Raw genomic sequence first — 22,677 nt, forward strand, 5'->3', positions numbered from 1 at the left:
CTCAGATTTTATTGCACTGAGATTGAAAGGAATTGTATGTTCCAAGGAGTGTTTGAAACAAGTGGTACTTTGTCACGGTGTGACATATCACCCTGAAAAAGTTCTCTTAGAATGCAGTTCTATCCAATTTTCTCAGAAGTAAGTCCCACTATGTTCAGTGAGGCTTAATCCCAGATATGTGTATAGGATTTCAGGCTTAGGCAGGAGGCAGGCTTGGGCAGGAGGTCTGGTCTAGAGGGTAGAGCCTCCATTTGCCTGAAGATAACATCCACAAGGTCGCCAGTTCGAGGCCACCAGCACCGTGCGACCTTGAAGCAGCTGACAAGCTGAAGCCGAGCTATTCCATCTGCTCTGAGCGTGGGAGGATGGAGGCCAGAATGTGAAACCAGATCAGAATGAAACACCTGAATGTTGCGGTTCTTGAAAGAAAGAACCTTCTTTCATTTGTAAAAATCCCTATGGGGATTTAAATAAGCCTGCCTATGTAAACCGCCTTGAATAAAGTCTTGAATAAAGACCAAGAAAGGCGGTATATAAATACCTGTATTATTATTATTATTATTATTATTATTATTATTATTATTATTATTATTAATAATAATAATAATAATAATAATAATAATAATAATAATCCTATCCATACATACTTGAAAGTAAGTCCCATTGACTACAATGAGACTTACTTCTGAGTAGACATGCTCAGAAGTAGACTGAGTAGATTGGGCTCTTAGTTTATTGGCTATCAGTCCACAGCTGCATCAGCACTGGAAAGTTGGATAGGAATCGGGACCTTAATAAGAACTCTGGGGTTCTGTGCTGTCCTGGGGGAGGGTGTCCCAAACTCTCCCCATCTACCCAGTCTCTTAGGCTTAGGATGGTCACACTGGATAGAACTACTAGTTTCCCTTTGTGTTCACTGCAGACCTCATAAAATGGGAACGCAGGAGGTAGGAAGGAGTGTGTAAGTGTTAACAACTAGGTGTACTCCCTTCAGTCAGCTTTCCCTTTCTAGCTACTTTCCCTGACAAGATGCTACTTGAATTGTGCAATCAGATACATGTTCACTATGCTAATTGGGGTTTACTCCCAGGTAAGCATGGATAGGATTGCAGCCTTAATGCACTGAGATGTCAGGGTGCATATTAACAGCAAACAATGAAATTGTCATTTGGGGTTTTTATTAAGTTTGTATCTTCCAGTTTGGGAAAACAGCCCAACAGAGAAAATTCATGATTGGTTGCTTATGCTAGGCCAGAGTAGTCCTCACTGATTTGATGGGATAAGCCTGGTGCCAGCACATGCTTTTTCAAGGAATGGATTTTGGTCTTCAATTTTGTTTTCTGATGCTGTTTTATCAGAGCCGTCTGATCTGTGGAGCTAGAAAATCTATGAATATTTCATTTATTTACCTCAAACTACCTTGCTCAAACAACTCTGCATTTTCTTTTTATAAACAGGTAGATCTGGTGCATTTTGTGTTTGCACAATCTGGATATGATTTATTAAGCTTGCAGTTCCTACGAAGGAAGTCGGATTTGCATAATTTTCTGCTTACTTAAGAAGTCACAAACAGTCCAGATTATCTCATACATTAGGGAAACTGTTTTAAAGTGATAAGATGAAATACCACCTACAGTATGCTTGATCTTCCTAGCTTGATTTTTGATAGAAATGAAAGGTTGGGTTGTCATCCTGATTTCTAATTTAACTTTGCTTTGTAATCAAAGGAAGTGTAAAAACATCCCCCTCCTTTGGTTTCAACAGCATTGAGGATCCAGGTGATTATTGTGCTCTACCCACTGTGCACAGCTGAAAACTCTGCTAATGCAACAAACAAAAGTGGCTGAATTGGGACCTCATTTTATGCTTTGCAAACATATTGTATTAGGTGAGGCTGCTCTTCAAGGACTTAAAGTGATGTTTTGTTCATGTCACACTTTGTGCATAATAAGAAGCAACTAACTCAACGTAAATAGGAAATTGTCAAACGCATGACAGCTGTGCCTCCTACTTCTCTTACAAAGGAAATGAGTGAAATTTTTAGGTCTGTTATTTCAAACACAATCAGATTGCCAACTCGAGGGATTGCAGAGTCATAAAGGAAACTGTGATGAACCCTTAATTATGGGGAGGCCGTATCCGTAGATCCCATATCCATCGCTTCACTTATCCACAGATCGGGTCCATGGTCCCCCTGTGCGCCTGCCCCTCCAAGCCAAGCTCTCCTCATCTCCAGAAGGTCATCTGAGCCCAGCAGGGGCAATACATGTTTGTCCACGGCCTCTGCTTGGCTTAGATTGAGCCTTAGAGCAAAAAAAAAAAAGTCACTTCCTTTTTTTTCAACAAACCTGAGGTGACGTTTTTATTGCCTTATAAGGGATGGAGCTGACTAGTGGGGCCTGGGAATTCTGTGAACTGAACTGGGTGATCTACTGCTGGGGCGTAGTAGTTCTGGTCTGAAGGTATAAGTTTCACTTTCCCCGTGTTTGGATTCTATTAATACATGCTGGATTAAAGCTGTAGTAGAAACACAGCCCTGGTTAGCCTGGGATTGAAGTACCCAAATTTGTTTTGTACTGTATACAGTAGTTTGTTTTGTCATGGCCTGAGACCCCTGGAAGCCCAGGCCCCAAGGATTTTGCCCTGCCCCCACCTCAGGCCTGCAGGAAGGCACAGCCTGCTGCATTGCCTAAAGAAATGTATAGCTTGCAGAGAGAAAGCTGGATTGTGAGCACAGGTGAGAAAGCCAGAGATCCTCTGAGATGACCACTTTGTTGTGAGTGTAAGGAGTAAAGGAGCAAAAAGACAGCAGGGCATTTGTAAAAAAGAAAAAAGAAAAGACTGGGTTCCACATTTCAATGATTTCTGGTTTTCTCTGGTCCCAACTTGTAAAATAAGTGGGGGGCACCTGTATAGTCCATCTACCTCTAGTTGTTCTGCATGTTCTATCACTGCAGCCCTGTGCAATCCTTCAATGTTGTTCCCAGGTAGAGATCCTATGAGAGTAGGCTAGAAAACCCATCTATGAGCTAATGTACTCTTACTCCACACACACACTTATAAACAAAAGCTGTACTTGGAGAGATCTTTCTGACAGGGGGTGCTGTGTGCAAATATGCACTTTAAAAGAACCTTTCAGTTTTACCTTTTAGGGAAATCTGAGTTCACACAGCATTGGAATGTAAGAAGACAAAAATATTGTACATCTAACCTGGCGGAAAGCATGAAAGTAGACAAATGCCTGTCTGCACTACCTGAAATAAGTTCTTACCTTTTTGATATAGTCTCTCAAGCTTACACAGTTCCAGAATACAGTATTTTGTTTTCAAATCTTTCAGAGATTTCCCAAACTGCATGCTGCATCTTACTTAGGCCCCCACCAGATCCTGGCAAACTAGAGATCTAAAAGAGTGGTTCTCAAACTCTCCAGGAGTCTAAGAACCAGGAGTAAGTGCTTGGGGGAGCGGGGACTGGGATGGGGGAGATGTCCCAACAGCATCACAGTGATCGCGGTGCCACGGACACCTAGGCATTTATACCTTGGGAGACTGTGCAGTCCCCCGGAGGGTCCTGGAGGTTCACAGCCCCCTCCACGAGCCTCCCCTCTGCTGCAGTGGGCTCTGATTTACAGTCAGTGCCCTCTTCCGATTTGCAGTTGGAGCTCTGGAGCACAGAGTTTCCAAAACTGGAAGTGGGCTTCGATTGCAAATGGGAGCCCACTGCAGCGGATGGAGCTGCAAGCCTCCAGGACCTTCCGGGGGGCTGCTCAGTCCCCCCAGGTATGTGTAAATGCGCCTATGTGCCCACAGTGCTTTAATTGCTGCGGCGCCATAGGGACACTCATTTATGGGTCACTTCCCTTAAGGGGAAAGTGACCCATTTCAGTTCCAATGATGGATTGCAACCCATCATTTTGAGAACCACTGACAGAGGAAAAGACTCCCAGAAACTTCTGTAGTTCCATCAAGAGACTCCTTTTGGAAGCCACCGATCCTCTTCCTGGGTTTCAGTGTGTTTCTCACCAAATTCTTTCCCTCGATGTGAGGACTGACAAAAGGGGCTTCATTAGCTAATGAAAGAGAAGTCTGGGGACCAGTCAGTTGCAGGAGAAAAGACCAGCAGGGATTTAAAATCTCATTCAGACAAAGGGGAAGCAGTTTCTTATTAAATATTGCAGAAATAATATGGTTTCATTTTCCATTTTATTTTACATATAACTTGCTTCTTTCTGAGGCCTCCCTCTCCAGAGACATGTGGTTTTCAGATTTACATCCTAACACACTATGTAATTGAAGAGAAAGCCATACATCTTTAGTTACCATACAACATTCTCCTCGATTGGCCCTGGTGTCTGGTATAGCACACTGAATGATACAGAGATGTCTTTTCATCTCAGGCTATGTGAGGTGCCAGCCTTGGCCAAACAGTTCAGTTTCTATCTGTGCATCCTCTTTGTTAATACTTATCCCTCCTGGCTGCCGTAAGGTCTGGCTTTAAGCTTCATTTTCCCCACTTTTCAAAAGGCATACCCAGCATTTGCAACATATAGAGGCCTGTGTACATTCATCACACGATGGCAAATCTCAGTTGGCAAGGTCCCCTCTGCTGTGAGAAATTCAATTACGATTTTCTGCTCAAAATGTGCATCTGTGGCAGTTGTCATTTTGAACTGACTGGTTGTTCTCCACTTTGTTGTGTGGGTTAGCAGGGGAAAAACCGTCTTTCATGGAAATGGTCCAGAATATTTGTTATCATCTTTGTGTCATTTACTACTTATAGCACTTGACACTTTTAGAGACATAAAGAAACATTCTTGCCCCAGACATATGTTGCCACATCTGCTAAGAAGACGTGTCCCAAGAATATGCCACTGCTACCAGCCTGATTAACCATAACCAGATTGACTAGCTCCAGTGGCAGCAGGCACAAAAAACAAGGGAAGACTTGCTTGGGCAGAAGGATGGGACTGAACTCATTTGTTCAAAGCTTAACATATGATCAACACTCCACAAATATGATCAGCCCAGGGTTTATCAAATGCTAACGATCTGCTTAGGTCCTAAGAGGGGGAGCAGCTGAAGTATATTTAATAATAGTGTCATTTTTATTTTACTGTTGGCAGTTTACCTATTATTAGCCACATTGTGTATTTTAAGAAATGAAAATGCGAGAGGGAACGGTGTCAGGCCATGAAAGATTAACCAACTCGCTTCTTCCTCAGTCTGCCCATGTCCAGTGCAAGGGCACCAGACTCTGCTTCTGGAATGGTCTCGGCAGCAGAGGCTAGTACATGTATCCTAGTTACACAAGCCAGTTTGGTTTTCACACACGCACACACACACACACACACACACTCTCAGCCAATGTCACTATTGGAATAAAGATATCTGACTGCATTTTTATAAATAGAACATAGTTTTGATAAATACTTCTTATAATAAAGAGCTTCATTTTCTGTATATGTTAGACTCTAACACTATGACGTAGTGACTGGTCCAAGACCCCTTAGTAAATCTAGTGAAGACCTTGTGTGACCTAGTGAAGTTTTGAACTCAGGTCTTCCTTGTCTAAGGCCAACACTCTAACACAACTTTCTAAGGGGTCATGGACCAGTCACTACCTCACAGTTTTGTCCAGAGGATGGGGAGGAGGGACCTGTATGCTACCTTTGCTGACTGAGAGGAAGGATGGGAGAAAAATCAGATCAAGTGACGGAGTCGTAATCATAACATTGCTAGAACTGACTTATGTGAGTGCTTTTAAAAATATGTCCTGTGTACTCTACTACTTCTGGAATCATATTTACTGAGTGAGGTTGCAGTAGTTGACACCATGATTCTTAAACTGCCCCTTTGTCACTGTAATCTGCACCACTACCCCATGTCTTATAGATGAATGGGGCAGGCCTGCATTTAAAGACCCCAGCCTGCCATCATCACACATTCTTTGAGCCTGCACTGTTGACTAGATTCCTTGCTGCAAATGCCTATTATAGCTGGGGCAGAGACCTTTTCAAATCCACAGATAAAATCTAAAGGTTCAGTTCATTAACTGAATACCTGAAATTGACTTAGGCCATTCTAAAACTTCAGCTTTGAATAATTTGCTTCAACAACTTCAGCATTGTTTAATTCATTTTGACAACTTTGACTTCATTTAATTTGCTTCAACAACTTCAACCTCATTTAATTCACCGGTTTCACATGTGTTCTGTATCTAGGGCTTCATGCAAAATTGAGGTCAGACCTTTATTTGCATCTCTACTTCTCTTTAACTTTACCCTTGATATGAATTGTCGGTACCTTGAATTAAACGCATTGTCATTTTGAAAGGTGTTGATTTTGAAAATCATACGCTTTACTTTTGATCAGAATGTTGATATCTTCAAATTCACTAAAAGCTTACTTAGAGCACAAGCCTACGCTGGTCTACTCAGAAGTAATTCTCATTGTCTTCAATGGGGCTTCCTTGCAGAAAACTGTGCATAGGTTTGCAACCTCATTGACTATGAGACTTACTTCTGAGTAGAAGTACCCCTGCCAACTGGGTAAGAGGCACTTTTTCAAGTGGGTGCTCCTCTTTTATTTAGCTGGGGGGAAGTAACTGGTCTTCCTCACCCCAGCAATGTCTTTTCTAGTGGCTGTCCACTGGTGTTCTTCTGCATGCTTTTAGACTGTGAGCCCTTTTGGGACAGGGAGCCATTAGTTGTTTGATTTTCTCTGTAAACCGCTTGGTAAACAGAACACACATACCAACTGACTGGTTTGTGTCAGTAGCACACCAACAGTGGGTAGTCTCCTCTGTGTACCAGCCATAAGAGGGGATGCTAACATCACCCCGGTCATGCTAACCTCAAACATGCCACAGCCTGACCAGCAGAAGGAACAGTTGTTGTGGAAGAGCAGCAAGCAGGAAAGCCAGGGGCACTTGCCAAAGCCAGAGCCAATGCACACCCACACTCAGCCACCACAGCCAGCTTCTTCTCTGTCTGGCAGGAAAAGCTCAGCAACCTAGAAGTGACATGTGATGAGATGATGTCACTGCCAAGCACTAGGTGATACCAGCCCCAGTGACACTGCTGGTTTGTATGAACTCAACTGTACACAGAAACAATCATCACTGGAATGATGAAGAAATATCCTTCACTTTGCTGTGGATGCAGTGCAACACTGGGCCTCAATAAGCCCAGGTCCATCCTGGTGCCCTGATACATATCCACGACATCACTAGTATGCCCAACCTCAGCTGAGATGGCCTTCATCTCCTTGAGTGAAATTGTGACCAGAGTGACTGATTAAAAAACAAAGTTAAGTAAAAAAATGTGTTAAGGGAATGTGAGTTGACCAAAGGTGAAAGATCTCTGCAGAGCCTCTGAAGTTGTGTGAGCACAACCTAAGTTCATAGCTAGATCACAGTGCAATTCATTTCTGCAGTTCCTAAACCTAGTAGAGCACTCTGGGCTCCAGGATCAAAGCCAGGCCCAAGTACAGAAAACTGAGCCCAATCCTGAACAGTGCGTGCCGACTTACCACCGGGCCAGCACCCGTGCTAGCTCAGCGCAGGCCAGTGCTGGGCTAGTGCTGGGTGGGCGCCCAGCCTCCGCCGCTCGGTGGTTACACAGACCGCCGAGCCACAGCACGGTAAGCAGGGGCAGGGAGGGGGCATTCCGGGGAGGGGGGAGGCAGGCAGAGAGAGGTTGGGAGGGAGGAGTGACAGGGAGGCAGGAGGCGGGGAGAGGGCCAGGGGGAGGAAGGAGGATCCTGTCTGTTCGTGTGGGGCTCTGTGCCCTACACATTTACCCTACCAGCGATCTTTTGGTTGGCAGTAACTTGAGTAGCCCCATTGAGGGCTACTTCCTCACCCAGGAGAAGAGGATGAAAGTCCCCTTCTCCCGAGGTACCGCCTGCGGTAGCCCATGGTGCACAGGATCTGGCAGCAGCCGTTTTCAGCGCCACCGAAGCTGCGTGCCATAGGAGCTCAGGATTGGGCTGTAACTCTTTCCACAAAGAGCCTCTGTTCACATTGTGACAAGTTGCAGGGCTTGTCCCATCTTTGGGGTGACATATTGTTAGAAGGAAAAATGAAATCATTTTTTTCTCAGTGTGCAAGACAATCCACCAACCAAGCAGACACAGCCAAAACTGTTTAGCTCAGGGCTGTCAAAGATAAGACCTGCTTCTTGTTCCAGTCTTTTTAGTTCTAGTTTTTATTGATGTTTGGTTTTCAGTTTTAATTCTTATTAATTTTAGCTTCAAGTGTAGTTTTGGTTTTTAGTCTTTGTAGAGTTTTTAGCTTGGTTTTAGTTTTTTATTTTAGCTTTATGGGTTGAGTTTCAATTGTTATTTTTAGTTTCCAATTTTTAGCTAAGTTTTAGTGTGGTGATAGTTAGTCATCCCGTCCCGTCCCGTCCCCCCACTTTTCAGGATTGGTTTAGGCTCATTAGGTAAAAAAACTAGACCACTGCACCCAGCCGGAAAACTGTTTATAGTTCAATATGGATTCCAGCCGTGAAAGCCTTCGCAGAAACATTGCTGTACGGAGAAATAATGGTGGAGAGTTTTTGCCTTTCAGATATATTTTTAAAATTAATGGCTGCTGCTTGGGGACTGGGGAGACCCTTTTCTGGTGAGAGAAAGCATGGAAAGCATTTGAGCTAAAGAGAACCAGGAACAAGTGTGGAAAAGGTTCTAAGCAGGGGCGGATCTAGGAGGGGCCATGGGTGCATGCCCCAGCCCAAACTGTCCTGCCAGCAGGGAAGGGCACCAGTTAGGATGGAGAACAAAACTGGATGCCAGTGGAATGCCCACTGGGCGGGCACCAAGGAGATTGGCAGGAATGGGAGCCTAGGTCTACTCGCTCAGCAAATAACCCCAGAGACCATAAGCACAATCAGGAGCCCGGGTCTACCAAGCAGGTAAACCTGGAGTCCAAGTCCAGGTGGGAGCTTAGGTCTACCCGCCAAGCAAATAGCCACAGAGGTTATAAGCTCAATCAGGAGCCCAGTTCTACCTAGCTGCTTGACCTGGGCTCCAGATCCAAGGGGGAGCCCAGGTAACCTGCCTGGTTGACCTGTGCACTGAATGTAGTCCCCCACAAATACAGACATTGGATCCACCCCTGGTTCTAAGGAGATTCAACTCTCAGAAAAATAGGAAAATTCAGCTCTACTAGGTAGATTCAATAAATTCAAATCTTCTGTACTTTGCTTTTCAAAAGTAATGAATGTTGTAAAAAACTAATGTTCCAATGGCATTACTGTATTTGACTTGCATATCTTTCCTCTTGCTTTTATGTAAAGTAAATGAATTTTATTTTAGTATGTATCAATGCATCAGCAATGTGTCATCAGCAAACAAAAGGCTTTCAATACAAGTAAATACTACCTGCATCACAGTGATATGTTTTACTTTTGCAGGGATGCAAGCCTGTGTATTGTTCTGGTGTGCAAAATGAAAGGATATGTTGCATGTTATTTCTGTGTAAACAAATACATTTTACATTGCATACAGAGATGCATTTATTCTAAGCAGATTATTGTTACACTGCTTTACAGAAAATGAATGCATCTTTCAAAAAAAAAAAAAAAAAAAACAACCCCAATATTGTCTCTTCATGAAATTTGGGTGAGAAACGGGTCTTTGATGTTTCTTCATATTTATCTTTTCATTTTGCACAGCAGTATAGACACCTGACATAATTGCCCACCCTGGAAAAAAAGCCGCCCACCCACCTCTAGAATCCTGGCTATGGGTCTGACCAGCTGTGACAAGCAAATACAAAGCTAACCTTCAGTTGCTTGTTACCAAAGTATCTACCACAGGGTTTCTCAAACTGTGGGTCACAACCTGATTGTTGATGGGTCACGAAGCTTTAGTTGTTAGCTGAGAAGGCAAATGCATGGACCCCTATGGAAAGTGAAACTGAGCCATATCACATGTTTACCCATGAGTAGGTGAACTTGAGTAGGCCATAGTTCATTGGAAAGGACAGGGTAAGAGGAATCCAACAACACCAGAATGGTCCCAATCCGATTAACACAGACCCCAAAAAATACCCGAGAAGGAAGTCCTTCCCTCCAAGCTGATGAATGCATTGAGCACTATGAAAAGTTAAACTAAGCCACACAATCGCATTTACTCATGAGTAAGCAACCATGCTTTGGCTCATGATCAAGTCAGGCAAAGAGAAATGCAAGGCTATCAGAATGGTCCCAATCTGATGAAAGTGGAGCTTAGCGAATGCACCAGAATGTAGCCCTCCCACATAAAAAGAATAAAACAGAAGTTGGAGCTGGTACAGGTGAATTTTTTTTTAGACTTGTAAAGCTAAATGGGTTCTGATAGTAATATGGTTTAAATATAAAAACTTAAATTGAATTGGGCAAGGCTGAAAATTTACTGATTTTTTTGTGGGGGGGGGTGTTATTGTAGGCAGGCTACAGAGAAAATTCACTTGGTGGACCATGGTTGGCTTCCCCTTTTTAATTATTTGTTTTACTTTAATTTATAATTATTTATTTTAATTTGCTCAATGATGTCACTTTTAGCCATGACATCACTTCTGGTGGGTCCTGGACAGATTGTCATTCTAGAAAGTGGGTCCAAATGCTAAAAGTTTGAGAACCACTGATCTACCACATCTTATGTGAACTGCTCTAATGTTAATCCAGGATGCCTGCACACACCTCTATGTAGAATAGGCAATATCATGGGGTTTCAAAGAGTTTCCTGGGAGACATCATATATTCACAGACTCAGTGAGCATGCCTTTTATACAGGAATGCAGACATATGCAATTTTCAATAGTAGGAAACTTAAGGATTCACTTTAACTTTTATGGCACAAGACTATGCATATCTAGTCAGAAGTAAGTCTAATTTATTTCAATGGAATTTGCTCCCATCTTATACTTGCCACCTTAGAAAAAGGAAAAATTGCAGCCAAGGTGATTTTGCCTGCTCCCTGAATTAATAGCTTAGTCATCACTAAGAGCTAAAACATGGAAAACCCCATACTTACCTTGGATCCAAAACACCTAATAAAGCTACACTTAGACATTGCTATTCCATTCCAATGGCAACAAATATTCAGTAACTGTTGACTGATAAAAACATCTTTACTATTTTTGAAGCAAAAGATGAACTTGGCAAGTTGGACTAGATGAGGTCAACATGATCCTTTCTATTTTCAGCAAATCATGAGGCAGATACAAATGCGTTAATCTAGTTTTTAGAACTGTGAGCTCATGAAGTGTTTCAACAAAAGAGTGATAAGCCATTTGGAGACATCACAGGGGTCCACCTAACAGCAGATGATTCAATTATAACCACATACACACAGGAGGAACATAATCTATTCTGACACCTTCCTTTCTCTCATGGCACCCTATAAACACACTCAAGGAACCCATGATATACTAAAAAAGTTGCAGGACCAACAAAGCACTACTGTGATTGCACAGTAAGATCATTGTTTCTACTCCCTTGTGGAAGTGATATTTATATGATGATGGATTGTGATTGGCACTCAAGAACGTTTGATAACTACAGACCCTGAACCATGCTCATATCATGTAAAGAGACTTGCAGAGACAAGATATTAGTGCAGGAATATCATCCAAGGCCTGATAATGCATAGTCCAAGCTATCTGCACTAAACAGAGAGAGAGAGAGAACCAACAGCCATAGAGAGTCAAGCACCAATGGAAGCTTCTGATAGGAAGCACACAAGACAACAGGTGTGCATGTTTGAACTTTATAGTGACCTTATAAAAGCTTTCTGAGCATGTTACATGGTACTGTAGTCTGAGCCAATGATAGAGGCTGGAAACACCTGACCTACATGATTGAACAGGCTTTTGCAGTAATCATCATTGTTCAGTTTGCATGGCAACTGTCTTCAGCTGTTCTCTTTATTCTAAAAATGGGCATGAGTGGGAGCCATGTGTATTGTGATTCTGTTTCATTAAGATCAATCATGCAGGCCCAGCAAAACACTGAGGAAAATGTGGTGGAACTCAAGGAAGGAAGCTTGTAGAAGGACCCAGCTTTGTCCTAACAATGAAGGCCTACAACATCCTGTCTGAGAACTATCCTTGAACATGTGCCACCCATGCATCATGATATAGTTCCAGTCATCTACAGAGGTGACAGAAAGGAAACATGCATTCCCCAGAATTCCCAAACAAAAGAGGATGAATTGTGTGTATTAGAGATGTTATGTGTGAACCAGCCCTCAGTGAATACCTATGTTATTAAATCTTGCCTGAAACAGCCCATTGTTGGGTTACTTCGTGGCAACTTTGGCTAAGTACTGGTTTTCTTATGCATTTTAGCTGTTCTTTGTCCCAGTTTTGAAAAGTACTGATTAGTGGTGTCGCTAGGTGGGTGGGAGATGCTGCCCACTCTGGCTGATGTGCACAAGGGGGGTGATGCACACTGGGGGTGACGCCACTAGTGACCAAAATTGCTAAAATCGTGGTTTGTAGGAATAATACCATCAAGGTATATACCATATGATGCATAATTTACAGCAGAATGCAATGAAACAAACAGCTTTGAAATATCTTATCCTATCAAAAGGTATGTCAAAAAACCAGTGGGGCAGGGCAATGGTACATCACCACGCCCACCACCCAGGTTCTTGCCCCACCGACTGCATGGGAGGAGGTCCATCATGGGGGTGATGCGCTGGCCTCCTGTACGAGGTGATGCAAACTCTAGTGACGCCACTGGTGTTGCTCAGGACTGAACCATCCATGAGGCTGACTGACGCAGTTTCCTCCTGCAGCAGATTGGGAATGGTCTGCTTTCCTTCATCTGCCTACCTGCATTCATCAGTTCTCTTCCTCCTGTTCCCTGGGTTCTAAATGGAAGTGGGAAATGAAGCAGAGGATGAAGTCTGGAGGAGAGAGGTGGGATAGAATGTGTGAATGATGCTCTAGCTCAGCCATTCTCAACTTTTTTTTTTGCTACGGCCCCTTAAGAGCTCTTCTCAGGTTCCAGCCACCCAACCTGTCAAACAACTTGAACAGATAAACATTATAGATAGACTAGTTTTCAGTCTGTGGCCCTTTCAAAAGTGCAGGGATCCTTTGGGGGGGGGCATATGGCTCCTGTTGAGAATGGCTGCTCTAGCCCACCATTCTTCTTCTCCCTCTTCTGCTCTAGCCCCTTTCTTCTTTTTTAATCCAGTGAGAAGGAAGTTGAGTGGTAGAATTGGCAACAGGCAACAAGGGGGCACATCCAGGGGAGGTATTTGGCTCCTTGCTGCACATCTAGCCCTGGTGTAGATAACATATTCCTAGTTTAATTTTTTTTTTTTAAACAAAGTGGGCTGGGGGACAACAGAAACATTCACCTAATTCGTATTCTTCTCTTTCCAGCTCCAAGTACAACCCAGCTTGGGATCACTGGAGGTTCCGAAGTTCTATTGTCCTGCTGGTACCTTGTGTTGACACTGTCCTCTTACACCAGCATAATGTACCTGAAGAACACCGTTCTACAATAAATATAAAGAACCATGAAAGGCTTTTAAGGATTCTTTGAAAGTGCTGATGACTGGATCCAATCTGGTAGAGTTTGTTAAAAAGCGGCGTGGGATATAATCAGCAGTGCTTATATGGGGATGATCGCCTTCTGTAGAATTGCTCATTATGTAAATACTTTAATTCTACTCTCTTTTTTATTAGCTGCATTACCTTGTGAAGCAGTACACATTGTCCTTTTTTTTTTTTACAAAAAGACGTGAAAGCTCTGAAATTACTTTTAGAGGATATTAATTGTGAGTTCATGTTTGTAATCTTTAACTTTTCAAACTCATTCAGTCATGGTCTGCTGGTTTGCAGACTGTAGTTTACATAAAAAGAACCCAAATATTGCAGTTTAAAAAAAAATCTGATCTTTAAGGCTGCAATACAAGCATTCATTTCCCTCTTTAAATAAGATTCTATCTGCATTTACACAATCTTTTTTTTTACAAACAAAAAAGCTAAATAATATTGCCTTTGATTCGTTTCTTCAAAAATAGAACACATATCTAGATTTTCTTCGAGCATGATACTCAGATTTCAAGAATGAGCCTTGTAATATGACTGCAATGTGCAGTTATGCTTCTATTTTCCTGTCAGTTCAGCATGGGTGTGCCTTCATAAGATACTGCTTTTCTCTTCCTCTCCAACAAATTTGGGATATTTGGGGGGCGGGGGTATGCTAAGCTCAAGGGTACCAAATCTCTTTGCAAGGACAAAGATCCTATTGGATGTAAAATGAAAACAACCGATAGGGTAAGGGAACTACTACAAACACTGGCCACAGCAGACAGAGTTAAGTAGATGGTACTTATTTTAGTAAGTCTGAAAAGGACAGCACATTTCCAAAATCTGTACAAATGAAGCAGAGCTTCCTCAGAAACAGTTATGAATGTAACACTCTTTCTTTTACTGTTCCAATTCAGACTTCTTAAAAGGCTGCAGAGGAGATGACTATACCTTTATTTTATTGTATTTTTTTAAATAGTGGGTAATTCTACACGTCAGTATTGCTCTTCCTGTTGGATTTTTCCTCTTGGACTGCAATCCTAGACATGGTTTCCTAGGAGTAAGTCCCATTGAACATAATGAGATGTACTTCTGAATAGACATGCAAAGGATTGTGCTGTTGGTTAACTTACAGAACTTAGTACTTAGCTTTGCAAATCTTTATCTGAGTCAGAATTCTCAAGTTCCTCAAACACTTGTGCATTCGTGCACACAAAAATAATACCATTCCAATTATTGTCCTCTGCTACATAAACATATACTAACATGTGACTGTCATTGCAACATTCGGCCCACAGTAATTTTCAAAAAACAAGAAGTTATTGTTTCCTTTGCCACCCAAATGAGCGGCTTGGGAATCTCTTTGAATGCCTGCTGTAGATCTGTGGCACACTTCAATCATATCTCCAACTATTTTAGGGAAGGCAGGTTCTGTGAATGCTGTATTATGACCTCAGTAAGCCACACAGATGTGGAACAATGCAGATGGATAAAAGCCTTTGCTCTAGAGCAGGGGTGCTCAATAGGTCCACCTACCGGTAGATCGCGAGGCAAAATGAGTAGATCACGGAGTGCCGACCCCCCACCTTCAGGTGCCTCTGGCAGGAAACGCCGGGAGTAAGGCCCATTGTACTCAATGGGGCTTACTCCCAGGTAAGTGTGGCTAGGATTGCAGCCTCACAGCCTAATCCTAGGCATGTCTACTCAGGAGTAAGTCCTGTTATACTTAGTGGGGCTCAAGGTACACTAACATACATTGTACACATAAATGTTATATGTTATGATGGCGCGAACACTGTAAAAAAAAACTCTGGTAGATCTCCGGGCCTTGCTGGGTTTCAAAGTAGCTCTCGAGCCAAAAAAGTGTGAGCACCCCTGCTGTAGAGGAGCAAATGTTAAATGTCCTAGAGGGCACTGAACACACCACAAGACAGCTTTCTTCTCCTCACTGATAGCTCACCATAGATGCAACTTGGGTTATTTTCTCACAGTTACTACAACTCTGTTTGCCAAAGTGGAATTAATAACACTGCATTAGCTTGTCTCTTACTTTTCTCCATCTCAGAAAGGATTTCTAGTATTCCAAATCCAACGAATCAACCCAAATTAACACTACATATTACCTGTAAACAATCTAATTTTACTTAAGGAACAAATTTCATTTAGATGGTTATAAGCGATCTTTAAACTCAGAAAACAAGAGCAGCAGATCTCTGCAAATCTGCAGGTGATGATTTACATCTTCTCTCTGTTGTAGTACCAATTAACTAAGGACACACAAAATTACACCTGAACACCTGAGAAAATATTTACAGGTGTAGCCTAGTGTGAAACAAGTGAATAGTGAAGCAAGTGCAAAGATTTCCATTTGTCTTTACTCTGGTTGCTACACAAAAATAACTAGTGAGAAATTGCCCTTTGCTGCTTGACTGAGAAGGTATTTGTTTTCACTGGTTCAGGTTGAGAAATAACAGCTTGCCTCTTTACTGTAATTGAAGCTGTAGAGACCTATGCAGAAAAGTGCAATAACCTAACTGAGGATATTACACAAGCTGTTGTGTCTCAGAATGAGGTTGTGTAAGCATTAAAGTCTCAAGAACAAAGGACAATTTAGGAAAATCTCATCAGGCTATATTCATTGAATTCAATGTAAAATGTGACTTTAAAAGAAAGATGAATAATTAAGTCAGCCATTCATAAACATTTAAAAGCTGAAGGAAAGGTGACATTATTGAATGCATAGTGCCTCTCATCAGCCCTAAGTGTTTTTTTTTTAATTGAAAAGTGATATATAAATATTTTTAATAAGTTTTTTTTTTTCCTTTCATGTCACCACAGCAGAATTTTAACTGGTACAAACAGAGCCTGCCCTCACAGCTCTTTGGCTAACTGTTGCTAGCTAGAGATTCAACACACTCAGCTAAAACAAACCATGACTCTAAATTATAAATGTCTTTAGCTCCTTGATCCTCTGATCCATTAAAGAAAGCTTAGGAAAGAAATCCAGTTGGGTTGGTAGATGGCTCTTAGAAAAAAAATAAAACCCAAGAAAGGGCTATATTGAAATTGTAAGATGGCAGGACCATATAGGCTAACCTTCCAGTTTATAGTCACATATTTCTTTTTAAAAAAAATTTCTCTCTGTAACTTATGTTATGGATCTATTGGTGTCATACACATGGCATTTTTTTTAAGTGTGATTGATTGATCTAGTGCAATATCCTGACTTGGGAGGGGAGCAAAACCAGACATTCAAACTTGCTGGGGTAGCTGGAAGCACATGTTGTAACCCACCCTTGCTACCGCTGTGCTTCTTTGCAGAAGGTGCTTTATATCAAGGTGTGGGAGTTCATTCATCCTTCCTTGTGGCATGTTACTCAAAAGGTGCACAGGAAAGAGGCAATGCAGCTCCCTTGCTTTTCCTGTTATCCTGAAAATCTGGATGTCTGAAGCAACCCTCTCCATTCTCTCTTGTATTGCAGCTTTAAAGGTTTAGAATGCATTCAGCTGATGGAAAGAGTAGTGCTCTAGGAATATTGTGTGTCAGTACTCTCTTTAAAAGAAAGCAACAAGTCAAAGATATATGTCAGAAACAAAGAGTACCCAGTTCTGAACTCATAGCATTGCTTTTCACATGCACAATTCATTTGCTCATCCAATCACTGTAGTCGAGTAAACTGCCTTCATGATCCTCCCCCAGCACTTGGAGTCTGAGGATTCCTGCAGCAAAACAGGGTGATATTTTCTTTTTATTATGATCAATTTTTTGTTTGGTTGTGTGGGAATTCCTGCCACAACAGTAGCTGGAACCATTAGCCCAGTATTCAGCCCAGTCTCTGAATTTTCACTTGCAGTTATTGGGTGCAGTTTATTTTTTCATTGCATAAGCCCATGGTTGTGAATGAAAACTCAGTGCAACCCTCTCTCTCCGTGCTCAAGAGCAGAGAGTGGTCTCTACATCGCAGGGCTCAGTCCCATAAGTAGTTACTCTGATACTCGGAGCAGCTCAGTGAGTTCTTTCAGGATTAGCCATACAGAGGCTCGACACAATCAATTAAGGACCTAATCCTGTTAAGACAGGCAAATGCATACAGTTCTGCAGTAAGTAGTCCCAATATATATTTATATCTTTTTTAAATAGCACTTGTCCGTGTGTTCATAGGATTACTCCCTGGTTAAAGTTCCCTGCTTCTTTGGTAAAACTTTTCTATATGATCATTGTACAAGTTGGGATCTATTGGGACTTGATGTGGATTGTGTTGATTGTTGCAAATGACAATAACATTTTACAAAGTTTATTAGTCCTTAAACTGTGAGGTATGTTTGCTTTCTTCTCTTTCTTACATGATAATCTGTGCTCATCTAGTTGATACCATTACTGTTCATATTTTTAATCAGTCACAATTATATTTCTCCCAGTCATGGAAAAAAATATGAAAAAAATAAATGGATTAGCTCCAAGTGACACCTGAGGACTTATTATGCATAAGTTGTCCCAAATGTTTGAACAGTTACAGGTTCTGAAAATGTGTTTGGCAAATCACAAGCTACCCTTAATTAGTCTTGTGTGACCAGATTGACATACAGAGGAAATAAAGTTGCATTTATAGAGTTATAGGTCATGATGCTTGTAGGGGAAGCATCACTACATCTAATACAAATGCTGGTTTTTAGAGTGTTAACTGGGAAAATCACTATTCCAAATTAAATTGAAAGTCAATAGCTTTCTCTTTTTCTTCACAATTGTTTAAAATTACATTCTGTTTCAGATCCAGATGTGTTAAATCACCACCACTGAAGCTGGTTCTTTGCACATTTCCAGAGTCAGTGCTTAACATTATGCTGACCAAAATACCCATCTACCCCACACAACTGTGTGCACTTAAGAATGTGTATACCAAAATATGTATTTACATTGATAAATGATATGCCTTAACGCCTCAGTATGCACTTACTTTCAGGGACTGGACATCCTCTTCCAGTCTGAGGAAAATAGTCCATATTTCCTAATTTAACAGTGGAAAAGTTTTGTTTTTGAAAAAGTCATTTTTACCCCAAAAGGGCATTCAACACTTTAAAATATTCTTTCACCAAGTAGACTGTGTCAGAAATTCAAAGCCATGATGGAACTCTTAACATGAGATTCTAGGTGGGCAAAGTATCGTTTTCTAACAGTGTAATCCTATATGCGTCTACTCAGAAGTAAGCCGTATTGAGTTCAATGGAGCTTACTCCAGGTAAATGTGTATAGGATTGCCACCTAAGGAAATGATTGGTGTTGCAATCCGTATATCCGTATGAATCTACGATTGCATCGGGAAGATATGATCATCTTAGATGAAACCCTGTTAATCTCTGCTGGTAGATAATCATATAATATAAAGCGGGTCTACACAATTTGTGACCTGCTAAGGTGACCGCAGCCCACCAGCCAAGTGAGGTAGCTCACTAGGGGAGCGAAATAAACTTCCAGTTTTGATGCCTGCTCAGAATTGCACAAATGAGGGTGGGATGAAGGTGGGGCACTATCAAGCTGTTGGTGAATTAGAAAGCATTGTTGGTGGGCCGTGCTTGTTTTGTGCAAGCCTAGTGTACAGCCAACACAAATATATCCTGTACTTATTAAGGGGAGTACTGTGAGTAGGGAAGACCATCTATTTCAATTGCATTTGTAAAGAGTAAATTGGTGATCACTCTGTACGTATTTTGAATGTGATGGCTTCTCTTTTTTCTTAAATGAGACTTCGCTCCTTGGGTCCTTCCTCTGTGCTTTCCAAGCACAGTTGTCTTATCTCATTTGCTCTCTGGAGTACATTATCACTGTACTCTGCCTATATTGGTCTTATGTGTCCAATATACAGTGCCTCTGTTTCAAAGCAAAGGATTCCTTCCTTGATGGACATTGATTTGAAATGTGGATGAGGGAACTGTAGCAGGAACTGTGAGCCAGTGACAGCATTAGTCTCATCAGAAATGGGAGCCAATGAAACAGAAGATTCATTGCAAGAGGGAGGTCTGATAGGGTTGTACTTATTTGGTGCAGAAGCAGTTTTTGAACTTGTATTTGCTTTTTAAAAAGACTGTTAAGTCAGCCAGGTTTTGCTGGCTTGAGAGGGACCTGAAACATTTCAACTCTATATTCCCTGATATGATTTCTTTCCACTAATCAAATATCACCCTTGACCCACTCTCTGAGAGAGACCCCACTATGGGAGGTCAGTGAGACAGCCCCATTTTTCCAAGACTTCCTTTTTATGATTTTCCATTTTGTTTCTAGTCAAGGCGCTGTGACAGTCCATTCATACCATTCATTGTGACTGAGGATCCACAACTCATTCCAGGACCTGGGTGTAATTTCAATTTGTGTTTCTGAGACACATCTCCTGCACCCAGGCACATGGCAATAGGCTTTCGCTTTCGCAATGGAGATGCATTTCAAAACCCACATATGATATAGCAAGGATGTCTACTGTTCATATAAATAAACATTTTTCAAATTAAAATTCTCCTCCTGGGTTTGAGTGGGCTAGCCTAAAATTATTCTCTGGAACTGGGAACTATCAGTCAAACTTGATGTGACATGGGAGTTCTGTGATTGGAACTGCCAACATCTTTTTCTTTCTCTGCAAAAGCAGTCACAGAGGGAGGGGCAATTTGGAGCACAACAAGTAAAGGGAAGGTTTAACCCTTTTGCCCTTGTACTGATTTCCAAACCTGAATCTTCCTGTAACATAGGAAGAAAGGGTTCTACCCCTCCTCCTCCCCCCATGCCACACCCCTGCTCCAAACTGTGACCCCCAAATCTGCTTTCCATATGAGCAGGCAGAGTTGTAAGAGGGCATAGAGTCAGTTTGCCACTAGTACTTTCAGGACCTTGGTGCTGGGAAAATATAGTGACCACATGTGAAAACAACTCCCATCACAATGGTCTTGAAAATAGTCTGTGCTGAGACTTACTTGTGAAGTCTTCTAAGAGGTAGCACACAATTTCACACACCCAGAAACTATAAATATATACAATAGTAGCATAATAAGGAATGCTTGGAACTGACAAAACTTTGTGCTCCTTTTTTCCCCATTGTATCCATCAAGCAATTGTAGAAGTCTGTATCCAATTACGTTTACACTGAGAAAGAACCTTTCACTTTTAGTTTGATTAGTGTAGATATATTCATTATCACACATAAATGAAAGCATTAAATGCACTTTAATTGACTTTGTTCCTGTCGACTAATCCCCTTTCCTCTTCTCTCTATCAGACATTAGAGGAAAAGCTGGAAATGTATGTTGCCTCCAAGATAGGGCTAAAAATTGCCAGGTTGAGATGATGTTAACAAATAGAACATTAAAAACTATTGTGGAGCTGCTGGACAAGAAGCGCTCTTGTTCTGAGGACGAATTTCTGATGGGTGTGTGGGATTTTCCTTCCATTTTTTCATTTTTGTTGTGCTTAGCAAAGATTATATTTCCCTCTACCAACTTGTCTCCCTTGAGTATCTTGTAACTTGTTCCAAGATTACCCCCCAGTCTGAAAATGTTCAATTATAGAATTCAGACGCACATTAGTATAGTTTGGCCTTGCCTTCCTTCAGCTGGACATAACACCTACTTAACATCACTTGTCCTGGATTTGAGTTTAAAATTCATTGCAAATGTCAGATCTGTCATCCACAAGTGAGGGTGTTTTATACAAAGCTGTATTGTTTTTACTTATGATTTTGGGGGTGCCTTGCTATACATATCTTGCACACATTGGCAGATCAACCTGATGAAGGCTTGTGCACTATACAGATTTGTAGTAGAGTATTGGGGCCAATCCTATCTAACTTTTTGATACTGATGCAGCTATGCCAGCGGTGTGTGCACCGCATCCTGCAGTGGGGGAGAAGTCACAGAAACCTTCCCAAGATAAGGGAGCATTTGTTTCCTTACCTCAAGGCTGCACTGCAGCTGCATCAGCACTGGAAAGTTGGATAGGATTGGGCCCCTAGTGTGGTGGCATGGCAATTGTACTCTTTGACGGTTGCTATGCAGTGATTTCCCTCCCCAGCCAAAAAAGAGTGCATCTGGTGATTCCTTGTAATTCCCCCTCCCACAAAAGGAAAAACAGCCTTCTGTTCTGAAACGCTGGAAACAGAAATGTAATTTTTTCAATGTATTTGAAAATATAATGTTGGAAAAATATAATGGTGGAAGAATCAAAACAACAACAGGCAGGCACCGAACTGCATAAGTGCAGAGTACCAAGGGCTGATACTGCAGAACGCTGATGCTCAAAGTGGTGGGTTGCGATAGGACTTTAAAAAGGCCATTCCCCCTTAAGGGGAGCAGCCCAGGAATGGGTGCCCCAGCACTGGCACCCAGAGGCTTGTCTCCCTACCTGGGGGGATCTGCAAGTCTGCAGGTCTCCTCCAAGTATCTTATCACTCCAATCTGCAGATCTTAACAACCTGCAGATCAGAGCAATAAGATGCTTGGGGGAGATCCACAGAGGAACTGCGGGCCTCCTGGACCCTCTCTGTGGCTTGCAGACCCCCCCCCACCCAGTAAAGAGTCAAGCTTCTGGGTGCCCACAGTGCTACGATTGGAGCACCACCAGGGCACATCCCACCTCCCAGCCACCACCCCCGCTAGCACTTACCAGCAGTTTTTGAACTCCCAGAGAATTTGAGAACCGCTGCATAGAAGAATATTCACTATTTTCTCCCGATAATGGCATTGGGCACATTTCAGCCAAAGCTAAGTACTATTTAAGTTTCATTGATTTTGGTGGCAGTGTTAAACACATGCTTAAATTTCCCTTACCAAAATCAATGGGACTTAAAAGGGCTTATCTTTGACTGTGCAGGAGGATAAGTCTGTTTTCCCTTAATACTCACCAACAGTTATTAATTTTTTTTTTAACCAAAACCAGAATAATCCTTATTCTAACTATGCATAATAACATAATCTTTTCACTCTCCAAACCTACTGCATTTATAACAGAGACCCCATTGACCTTATGGCAGCTTTGGAAGCATTCATCCGAAGGAACTGTAGGGGGTCGTGATAACACCATGAATTTTGCCTTTCTGTATTTGTTTCGGATTCAGAAGGATGAGACTGGTAATTTTTCTTTTTGTTGCCTTTTGGTCATATTTT

The 22,677-nt window shown here is 41.8% G+C and overlaps 1 protein-coding gene across 1 annotated transcript in view; it reads left to right on the plus strand.

The window, feature by feature from the left end:
- Nucleotides 1–13,508, plus strand: part of NEGR1 (neuronal growth regulator 1) — a 544,743-nt gene extending 531,235 nt beyond the window's left edge. The window contains exon 7 of the mRNA XM_066623896.1: nt 13,384–13,508. Within this exon, the coding sequence (XP_066479993.1) occupies nt 13,384–13,508 (125 nt within the window). The remainder of the gene's footprint in view (nt 1–13,383) is intronic.
- Nucleotides 13,509–22,677: the final 9,169 nt, after the last annotated feature.

Source organism: Tiliqua scincoides, chromosome 4, assembly GCF_035046505.1.
Source record: "Tiliqua scincoides isolate rTilSci1 chromosome 4, rTilSci1.hap2, whole genome shotgun sequence".
NCBI classification, from domain to species: Eukaryota; Metazoa; Chordata; class Lepidosauria; order Squamata; family Scincidae; genus Tiliqua; species Tiliqua scincoides.